This window comes from Oratosquilla oratoria, chromosome 18, assembly GCF_046742065.1.
Source record: "Oratosquilla oratoria isolate Oo_2021 chromosome 18, ASM4674206v1, whole genome shotgun sequence".
NCBI lineage: Eukaryota > Metazoa > Arthropoda > Malacostraca > Stomatopoda > Squillidae > Oratosquilla > Oratosquilla oratoria.
Genome location: NC_134794.1, coordinates 55,926,336 through 55,938,024, shown reverse-complemented (window position 1 = coordinate 55,938,024; position 11,689 = coordinate 55,926,336). Strand labels below are relative to the sequence as shown.

Sequence of the window (11,689 nt, the reverse complement as noted above, 5' to 3'; positions counted from 1 at the left end):
GCTTCAACTGACAGCTATAGGACCCGCTAACCCCACTTTGAACAGCCAGGTGACGTTCACGGGCCCGCTGCGCCAACTCCCTCGAAATTCGGTCGGAAGTGGTTAGACCTTATATTCTTAGATCTTGGCGTGATAGTACGTGTGGACGGGGCTTTAGTAATCGTACCGGAAAAAAGTCTTCGATACAAAAATATATTTTCTATACATTACATAGATTTGAGTATTGCTTGGTGCATTCAATTGAAAGTATATATCAGTATATGTCCATTGAAGTCGGTAGAAAATGACAAATTGCTTGGCTTGATACAATTATAGGCTGTTTTACGAATATCATCTGTAATTATAAATAGAGGCTCAAACAATGCTATATGCCGTTTGCAATCATGAAATTAATTGACTTGAATTTTAGACACAATAATGTGCAACGATATACCTCTGTAAGTCTATAATACTTGCCCCAAAAAGTAATTATTTTTCGGCAAGAATTACAAAATCTGGCGGTGTCTGGTATCAAATCTCTCACTGCGAAAGGTCCCATTACTGCATGCTATCAGAGCCCTTACATGCCTAAGTGCCACCACTCTAAATGTGCCGCCCCAGGGCATATGCTCCCACGCCCATAGCGGTGATGAGTTAAGGTTTTCTGTGACAGACGGTGTGAATCTGTCTGTAAAGATGACATCTGGGTATTTTCATGCTGTTGATTTTCTTTTGTAGGGGGGTAAGTGGGTTGTTTATTATTTTTCATAATTATTTCTTGTCGACAGGCTGAAGAAATGGGACTTCCTTTTTGTGTCATTTTGCAAGAAAACGGGGGTGAAAGGGACCTGTTCAAGGTTCCGTAACCTCGGGAACGGAAAGGCTACGGGGAGTTTTGAAATTGTGTTTTGTAGTCCGTAGAGGGCGCCAGTGATTTGGCACTGCTCCGGCATAATAGTTTAAGTGCCGCCCCAGGACACATGCCCCTCTACCCCCATCCCCATGTGAGGGCCCTGCATGCAGCATACGTTCTCCAATGCTTACGGACAGTGTGCTGCCGAATGCGAACAGATAGTGCCAGAACAAATGTAAATCTTGGACGTTAAACAACCTGAACAAAATGAAGATGTACATCTACAACGTGAGAACCCTGTCAGAATACAGCATGTTGGAGAGATCGAAGAGCTGGAGAACATAAGTAGAAAATGGGGGGCTTCTTATAAATCGAGAGACTGCTGGTTATGGAACTAAGTTTAGTAGTGCATCAAACAGGGAGGCTTGGATTGAGATGAAGTTATATAAAAAATGCATTCTAAAAATAATTAAGTTCTATACAACAACATCACAGAGTCCAGACAATGAAATTGAGTGAATTAGTAATTGACTAAACAAGTTAATGGATAAGAAAATAAATACAAGCTGACAATTGGTTGTGGTGACGTTGTCTCAACCGCTGACACCGGCATGTTGGCAGGAATATGACAATCTGGGCCATAACGAGGCCATACCATGCCCAAACGAGACCTTGCCCCCAGGAGCAAACCTAACCAGGAAGGACTGGGTTACCTTAAACAGAGGAAGAGCCAAGGTGGGCAAAACGAGAGAAAATCAACACAAGTGGGGATACACCAATAGCCCCCATGTCCCTGTGGCGAAGTACAGACGATGGTCCACGTCCTCCGGGAATGTCCATCGAGTCCCCATTGCTCCGACCTTAGGGAAGCAAATGAAACTGCCCTTATATGGACACGGTTCTGGTGCGACAAGATATGATGACCGGCCATACCGGAGATGTCTGCTTCCCTGGCCGGTTCAACCCAGACTGATGATGTCACCAAAGCGGGCAGAGGTGTATCCATTCGTCTAGGCTCACAGCTCACTCACGCGGACCATAGCCAAAGGGAAGGCGGCCAATCAGAAGGCTAGACGTTTCAACGGGACCCGTCCGTGATCCCGCCACGGGGTTTATAAGGACAGCTTCTTGCCAACCGAGATCAGAACAGCAGCAGCTGTAGTGACCTCATTCCCAACGAGACTGTTGATCTCAGATGAAGATGATCCTCTTATCTGCCACCATCGTTTTAGAGGTAAAAGGGGGTTATTTCGGTTTTAAAATTCAAATTCCTTGGCCCCTCAGGCCTTCATGCACACACACTCAAACGTATACCAAATAACATAATCTCACACATGATGACACTATACAATAGCTCACAAGCCTCTGGGTATTTCCCACAGGTTTTCAAGGCTCCATACCATCCTCATTCCCAAACCCCAGACACCCGTCTCTGCCTCCCTTTCATACCGGCCAATCTCACTTCTGGAGTACTTTGGTAAGGTGTTTGAGCACGTCCTCTCCCGCCACCTGACCGGGTACCTGGAGCCGAAGAATGTGCTAAGGAATGAGTGAGGTATTGCACTTTGATAGACTTAAGGTAACAAGATTGCCTATCCTTGCATTCGTCCGGCCTCCCCCAAGGCCCACTGTACAAAATATGCCTTCTGTATCTTCCACTCACAATTATAATCTCCGTTCAAGGGGACCAATGCCTTGAAATCTGTATGTGCTTATGATGTTATCCATGGTGTCTTGAAATGTATTTTGTAATGTTTACCTCTTGAATGTGATATCTTAAATTGTATTTTGTAATGTTTACCTCTTAAGTGTGATGTCTTGAATAGTATTTTGTAATGTTTAGCTATTAAGTGTCATGTCCCGAACGCCCGATATACTTATATATATATATTTATATATATGTATATATATATATATATATATATATATATATATATATATATATATATATATATTTATATGTATGTATTTACATATGTGTTCTTATATTTTGTATAGATATATGCATGTGCGATGTATGTTTTCTTGTATAAGGTGATTTCATGTACACATTTTCCCAACATTTTTGTATATACAATATGGTGTGTGTGGAGTGGGTCATCCTTTTACGTTTTCTTATGCCTCGATCGTTCATTTTTCCTCTGCTAGGTGGGGTCACCGAGTGGTGGTGGCCGAGCGATGTGATGGTATGTGTATAGTTTCCCATTTATAATATTAGTACCCAGTGGGTATATTGTTAGTCTTTAGTTCTGTCATTGTGTGTTGAATATGTAATTAAGTTATTATTTTGTATTTGTGTACAAGATTGTTTGGGAGAACCAAGTGTTCGGCCCACGCGCTCAAATATGAGTTTTGCGGCCCAAACAAGGCATACCATCAATTTTTGTCATACCTTCAAGGTGTAAACACGCTTTCTGTATTTCGTGTAAATTGATCGATTTTTGACTTAACACATTGTTTTACTATTGTAAGGTGCTTTCCATTGCCACCCTACTACAGTAGCTAGCCCTCACTTATGGATATGGGGATTCACTTTTTTTAGTTGTTATTTTCTGTCTAGGAGAATTAAGATATCGTTTTCTTCCATATCTTTCCTCTATTAAGTTGAATTGAGTATAGCTCACTCTCCGAAGTTCTATGGAATCCCCAGAGAGCACGTATACAAGATCCTACGTGAGCTTCGCTGTGACGTAGTGCGATTTCCTTAGTCCAGTGATCTTTAACTTTATACTTAAGATCTTCCACAAAGGGCGTGATCTTACATTGGTGGACCAATTAGATTTTCTCCTCCACCCTTTCACTAATCAGATTCTTTGTTTCAAACCTTTACGGTAATATTGTTTACCTAGAATAATCTCGAGTATCCATAATTCTCACTTCGGTTACAAAAGAATGCCATTTCAGCAATAAGTAAATATATATTCGAGTTCCCGAACCTATTTCATTACTTACACAAAGCGGACTCAGACATCTTGCTCGGGCTGTTATTTACAACCTACCTATAAAATACAACAACTCGTCTTCTACCCTATCTACAAGCCTTTTACACTGAAAAAAAATATATATATATACGAGGCAGTAGTGGCCATTGAGTTGGAAAACAAGGTAGTCAGATTCACTCTCCGACCCAACCTCTAAAAGGAGCTCGCGTTGTCTCCCATCAACCGGAAGGCACATGGTTACCTAAAGGGCATCCACATCCTCAATGGGAAACAAGTCTCCCTTATTAGGCTCCAACTGGAGGGAAAGCCTGTGAGAGCAATGCTGGTGGACAAAGTGCAGCAGTACCCGAAAGCTGCGAATGCAGGAGATGTCTTGGCCTAACAAAGGAAGCACTGAACCGCGTCATAGTACACATGCAGGGACTGCTCCCTCAAAAGCTAAACCTGGGGAGCTGGGGCAAGTTCGAGCTCATTCCACTCCCCCAGAACCACTCCGTTGCTTCAGGAGCCAACAGTTTGGACACCACCAATCTCGCTGTCGACAACAGGTCAAGTGCTTCAAGAAACACAAGGAAGTGAGGAATGGTCACTCCAAAGTGTCCCAATTGCAAGGGAGAACACAAGGCATAGAGTGCCAATTGCAGTGCCCAGAGGAGAATCTTGGCAAAGGCCACCCCTCACAGGCAACCCTTGAATGCACCAGCATAGGGTCATTAACCACAAGTCATCCCCCCCCCCCCCCGCTACCTCTCCTCTTCCCTCCTCCCTCACCTTCCACCCCACTCCTAACCCCTACTACTTCACTCCTACTCCAATGTCACAGCAAGAACTAAAGCTCTTGCAGTGGAATATGAATGGCCTTGTTAGCAAAATCCACGTACTACAGGCCACCCTGCACACAAGAAAAGTGGATGTAGTCCTCTTGCAGGAGACCATTTGGCTGGTCAACCGACCACTCCGGGTCAGGGGATACCAGGTATACTATAGAACTTGTAGTGAGGGGTCACCTAAAATCACATTATTGGTTCAGGAAATTTCCAAGTGAACCTGTACCTGCCATGCTTTGTGACGAATGAGTAAGCCTTGGCTGCCAAAATGACCCATGCACTAGCACATGGGAAGATGCTCTCCCTAGCTGGCCATGAACCCACACTCATTACTGGAGACTTTAATGCACACCACCCCATCTTCCACTCCCTTCAGCAGCCCAATCCTACCAGGCATACCCTAGCAATGCTTCTAGGGTAGATACCTGAGATTAACATACTGAACTTAAGGGAGGCTACACCTCTGGAGGGTGTCTAGACCTCACTATGCTCTCCACATGCATGGCTTATTGTGCTCACTGGATGATGGACCCACAACTCACTAGCAATCATTTTTCCCTATTTACAACTTTAGCCATGAAACTCCTCCTCCACCTTGGTGCTGGAATATAGAGTCCTATTGGACCCTTTCCAGAAGGAATTAGACCACTGGTACCAGTCCTCTATTCCCACACAGGACATAGATGATCTACATCGAGACTTCATTGCAGCCATCCAGGCCACTGCAGAACGAGCTGTCCCCAAAATGAAGCCAGGCATAAATCTGCATGTTGAACAGTGGTACTACATCATAAGGTAGTAAACTCATCAAATCAATGTGTTCCATGACTTTCTGCAATGCCACCCATCCCTCAAGGCACTAACCCTCTTGTGCTTTACCATCAGGCATACATGGGCAGACCCACAGGCTCCGGGAAGAAAAGTGGCTGTAGTGGTGTGCCACTTTCTCTGCCCATACTACTGCTAGTGCCTTCTGGAGGAACCATGGATGCCAGCAGGTCCAGGCCCCCACCCCACTCACCTGCAGCCCAAACAAAAGGCAGAGTTGTTGGCACAGCAATTTGTGGACCACTCTTCTTCTGCCCAACTCTCTCCACCTATTAGGCAGGAACAGCAATATCTGAGAGTGCCAGTTCATCAGAAGTCTTATGATTGTTCTTCAAAAGCTAATCTCCAAGATACAATTACTTTGCTTGTTGCTTGACTTTTGTGACCAGTCTGAATACAAGTACTTAAGACCTTGAAAACGATGACGCCTACATAAGTGTCATGAGGCATAGGTGAGTACATGAGGATTCCAGCAGAAAAATGCATGAACATTATGTAATTTATTTTGTAGTTGTAGCTGAGTGACCCTTTTATTCTGTAAATAGGCTTGATCACTTTTTCAGTGGTTACAAACATTCTGGGTGATGAAGAACAAGTATAACATCTGTAACTTTATATTCTATATTGCATGTATTGTGATACATCATCATACATCAGGCAGCTAATGTGTGAGCGAATATTTGCATCATATTCAAGAGGTTAATGTTGACCCCTACAGAGTATCAAGATGAGTGCAACTTTAATGCCTAAGCCATTGCCACTTCGCCCCCAAACCAGTTCTAGCCAGAACTTATGTGTAGTGGCTCTCAAGGATTACTCTCCAAGATCATTGCAACCCGCAAGAGGGATCATCCTAGATTGTTATTGAGATTTTGGCTTTCATGGGTGGTGATATTTCTGCTAAGACAGGGCCTACTGGAGCATTTGATAGATTTGACCTTAGAAGTAGATCTGGGACCACATCATAAAGGAGTACTGCAATTTTCTTTTTATCTCATTGGAGAACTGCTTAAGTTCAACATTCATGCCTTTTGCAGACTTGATCTTTGGTGGTTCACTGCTCCAAAATGAAGGAAAATTCTTCAGCCTGGTGGAAAATAACTTAGTAGATTCTAACCTGTTGGTCTGTTCTTTGGTGTTGTCTTATGACTGCTTTACCAGTGAAGGAGACTCATTGCTACAATATACAGCAGTCTGCCCTTGAGATAGGAAGAGGCACCATACTTACTTAGATCAGTTGTCTGAACACTGCCCTAGTCATCCTGTCAATCATTGCAAGTAAGGGTTGGCAAAGTATTTGGAGGCTTTATGAAATGTTAGTAACAGGCATTTTTTGTTGCATCTAAGGTCCCTTCTGCTCTTTAGACAGAAATATTATATGGGTGACAAGAGCTGTAATGCCTCACAGAGTTGTGGTTTCTGGCAAGAAACAGTTGCAACACTGGTAGCTGAAAATAAATCCAACCCAAATTATATCTTCCACTACCTACCCTCTAATAATTAAGCCTCAGTCTACCCTAGTATATATTTTCCTATGCATGCCCAATCTCACTTTCATGGGGATGTAATACATTCATGGATGTTTAATAGAAATAATTTATATAAGCTTTCTGGTTTCTATCCACTATCAATGTCATGAGTTTGTTGTTCTGGTCATCTCACTAGTCCCCAGCCGATCTGAAATTTGGCTGGATATTATGTAGACAACCCTGTGAGATCATCAGGGATCCACACAATAAAATAGCTGGAATTGACGTTTACGAATTATGACACTGACAGGCTTAAATAGAGTCTCACAGTAGTCTCCGGTTTCATACAAATTCATTCATCACTATTCTCCGAAGGCACTTACTGCTATCCACACTTTTTTGTAAAGGTACCCATTCTCCTTATGTCCATCCCAGATTCCAATTGTTCCCATTGAGGAACATGTGTTAGGATCTTAATGAAAAAGTCTGACTTAAAAGTTATGCAATTTATTTACATCAAAAGAAATTATAGTTTACAACTAGGGAACCACTCGTTCTGGCTGGGGATTCCTTTCAGAATGACCTTGTCTTCGCTTCACCTGTGGTGAAACACACTTGAGCTGTGGGTGATATACTGTAAAAATCATCAGCCGGGTCATGTCCTCTCATGATTACATCAGCCATGTGGCTCAACAAGATTTCTATGAGGAAAGCCATTACTACATTCTTATTCCAATAATTATGTGTACAGCTGCATTCACACTGCATTGCATTACTATATGTGGATATAATTTTTACATTATACAGTAAAAATATGGGGGTGTAGGTGTTTGGATACATACACCTGGTTTCACTATTGCAAGATCCTCACTGAAACAATTGTGAGCTTCAAGATCAGTCAGAAACTGAATGAAAAGTGACTTTTAGTCAATGGCAATATCTAAACTACTTGATCTCAAGCTTTATTACAATAGAATAACTAAAAATATTTGTTAATTACTTATTCTTATATATTAGTTTGTTCATCAATTTTTTTAATTATCACTGTTTACTTTCAATGTACATTTTCATCTCTTGTGCCTACTAACCAATGTGGTCTCCCTAACACCACATTCAAATCCCTTCCAAAACTATTTTAACACTTTATATAAAAAAAAGCCTCCATTTCATCATCACTTTTCTCACTACCAATCGCTTCCCTTTTATTCTATCTATACTATAACCACGCACATTTAATTACCCAATTTTTAGGGTTATCAATGGAGTTCTCCCATACTCTCTTATCCCTTGACTTTTTGTAGGATACCCATTCAGAGAGCAGGATCCTTAGCCACCTTTTACAACACATGTGGGGGGAAGTATGGTGGCAGAAATTTTCATCCCCCTCCCCCCAACCACTACCATAGGGGCTAGCAAAAGGAATGTTCATTGAAGTGGTAAAGGACAGTATCATGGTAACAGCATGAAGGTGGGACAGTTTTAGTACAAAAGTAGCAGTATTCCTCTATGAGAAGTAACTACTCTAATCAAAGAAAACTTATGTGTGGTTCTGGCCCAAAGGGGCACCATAGAACAGTCCCTAAACTCTTAAAGCATTGGTTGCATGTTAGCATGCAGTCAATACCCCAGTATTTAGAAGTGACATGAAGCCTTGGAAAGATGACATGTACAAGGTTTTTCCCATACAACTTCTCAAATGTATTTTCAAACACATTGAAGGAGTACATGAAGCTTTACAAAAAAGTGCATTTATGTGGATTTTTCTGCGTGAGTTTTCATATGACCCTTCAGACTTGTAGACTGAGAAAATGAAGCTTCACAAAGAGCACAGGCATAAGGCTTTTCCCCTGTATGAGTTCTTATGTGCTTTCTCAAAGTACTCGAAAGGGAAAACGACGACTCACAAAAAGTGCATTTGTGAGGCTTTTCCCCAGTGTGTCTTCTCATGTGACTTTTGAGAGTTACGAGATGCGAAAACGAAGCTCCACAAAGAGTACATGGGTATGGCTTTTCTCCTGTGTGAGTTCTCATGTGTATGTTCAGATAAGAATGGTGAAATGAAGCATCACAAACAGTGCACTTGAGAAAGTTATCTCCTGTGTGAATTCTCATGTGGCGTTTGAGATGCGCAGACTGGGAAAATGAAGCTTGACAAATAGTACATACATAGGGTTTCTCTCCTGTGTGATACCTCATGTGTGTTTTGAGACCACTTGACTGAGCAAATGAAGCTTCACATAGAGTGCATTTATGTGGCTTTTCCCCAGTATGTGTTCTTACGTGATTTTTCAGATTATCCGATCGGGAAAACGAGGCTTCGCAGTGAGTACATGTATAAGGCTTTTCTCCCGTGTGCGTTCTCATGTGCATTTTGAGACTGCCGGAGTGCGTAAACGAAGATTCACAAAGAGTGCATTTAAATGGCTTTTCCCCCGTGTGTGTTCTCATATGCCTTTTGAGAGTTACAATATGGGAAAACGAATTTCCACAAAGAGTGCAGGGATAAAGCTTTTCTGGTGCGTGCGTTCTCATGTGTATTTTCAGATAAGAATGGTAAAATAAAGCATCACAAACATTGCATTTAAGAAGCTTATCCTCTGTATGAGTACTCATATGTATATTCAGGCTATCTGCATCCTCAAAGGAAGCCTCACATTGGGTGCATTTATGAGTCTTTTCCTCAGTATGAATTTTCATATGAGTTTTTAGAATATCCGAGCGGGAAAATGAAGCTTTACAATGCGTACATGTGTAAGGCTTTTCTCCCGTGTGCGTCCTCATGTGTATTTTGAGAGTGCCGGAGTGGGAAAACGAAGACTCACACAGAGTGCATTTGTGAGGCTTTTCCCCTGTGTGAATTCTCATGTGCCTTTTCAGATTCCCGGAACTGGAAAACGAAGATTCACAGTGAGTACACGAATAAGGCCTTTCCCCTGTGTGACTTCTCATGTGTATTTTCAGGACACCCGACTGGTTAAATGACGATGAACAAAGAGTACATTTATACGGTCTTTCTCCTGTATGTATTCTCATATGTGTTTCCAGAGATTTATACAGGGTAAAGGAAGATTGACACAGAGTACATATATATTTGTCTTCGTCGTGAGTTGTCATATGCATTTCCAGATCATCAGAACTAGCAAATAAAGCTTGACAGAGAATACATGTATATTTTTCTTCTTCGTGAGTTGTCATATGCATTTCCAGATCATCAGAACTAGCAAATAAAGCTTGACAGAGAGTGCATGTATATTTTTCTTCTTCGTGAGTTGTCATATGCATTTCCAGATCATCAGAACTAGCAAATAAAGCTTGACAGAGAGTGCATGTATGTTTTTCTTCTTCGTGAGTTGTCATATGCATTTCCAGATCATCAGAACTAGCAAATAAAGCTTGACAGAGAGTGCATGTATGTTTTTCTTCTTCGTGAGTTGTCATATGCATTTCCAGATCATCAGAACTAGAAAATATAGCTTGACAGAGAGTGCATGTATATTTTTCTTCTTCGTGAGTTGTCGTATGCATTTCCAGATCATCAGAACTAGAAAATATAGCTTGACAGAGAGTACATGTATATTTTTCTTCTTCATGAGTTGTCATATGCATTTCCAGATCATCAGAACTAGAAAATATAGCTTGACAGAGAGTACATGTGTATTTTTCTTCTTCGTGAGTTGTCATATGCATTTCCAGATCATCAGAACTAGAAAATAAAGCTTGACAGAGAGTACATGTATATTTTTTTTCTTCATGAGTTGTCATATGCATTTCCAGATCATCAGAACTAGAAAATAAAGCTTTACAGAGAGTACATGTATATTTTTTTTCTTCGTGAGTTGTCATATGCATTTCTAGATCATCAGAACTAAAAAATAAAGCTTTACAGAGAGTACATGTATATTTTTCTCTGTCATGAGTGGTCATATGCATTTCCAGGTCATCAGACCTAGAAAACAAAGCTTCACAATAAGTGCATTTATGAGGCTCTTCCCTTGTCTGAGCTTCCATATATACTTCCAGATTACCAGAAGTGGAAAGTGAAGCTTCACAAGGAACGCATTCATCAGTCTTTTCTCCACTGTGAGTTCTATGCATTTTTATACATTGAAAAAAATAATGCTTTACAAAAAGTACATGTAGAGCTCCCCTGTGTAAGTTCTCATAAGTATCTTCAGATTAACTATCTATATATCAGGGAGGCAAGCAAGTCAAAAGGCAAGAACCTAGATTAACATGATGGGAAAACCTTGATTAATGAAGAGTAGACAAGATTCAGAAATTGTATTCAGAAACCCCTCCCTCAGGGTAGTGCTCATATGTATTTTCAGATTAACACAATTGTAAAAGAAGGCTCACAAAAATTATGTTAGATTTCTTGCCAGTGTAATTTCCCATAGGCCTTTTCAATTTGCTAAATGAAGAGTCAAGCTCTGCATCAATTGTATAACTTCCTGAAAAGCTCACCACCTATATAATAATGGTTAAAAAAGAAAATTTAATATTTATAAACTTGTGCGGCTACCTTGCCTTTAGGTACCATTTCTTCTTTCAAATTACTGGTCTACAAATAATAATGCTAACAAATAGAACATAAGCTATGGGGCCAATTTTGTAATCCAGCAAATCTTGATGAAACCATTTCTTCACATTGGGAATTGCACAGGTAGAATTGCTCCACACCATAAGCCTTACATAGGTGTTCTCAGTAGTTTTGGTTTCTTATTTCTGGGCAGCAAAATGTGAAGAGTTCCTTGAAATGCCTGAAAGAAAAGCAAAATGTTAGAAAAAAAA

The 11,689-nt window shown here is 41.0% G+C and overlaps 1 protein-coding gene across 4 annotated transcripts in view; it reads right to left on the bottom strand.

Annotated features, from left to right (window-relative positions):
- Positions 1–7,389: 7,389 nt before the first annotated feature.
- Positions 7,390–11,689, bottom strand: part of LOC143035243 (uncharacterized) — a 34,647-nt gene continuing 30,347 nt past the window's right edge. For 3 of the 4 annotated variants that reach the window (XM_076202022.1, XM_076202020.1, XM_076202021.1), the window contains exon 2: positions 7,390–11,658. In XM_076202022.1, coding sequence (XP_076058137.1) covers positions 8,648–10,993 — 2,346 coding nt within the window. In that variant the 5' untranslated portion in view covers positions 10,994–11,658 and the 3' untranslated portion in view covers positions 7,390–8,647. The remainder of the gene's footprint in view (positions 11,659–11,689) is intronic. The other variant, XM_076202023.1, reaches the window with a different exon arrangement.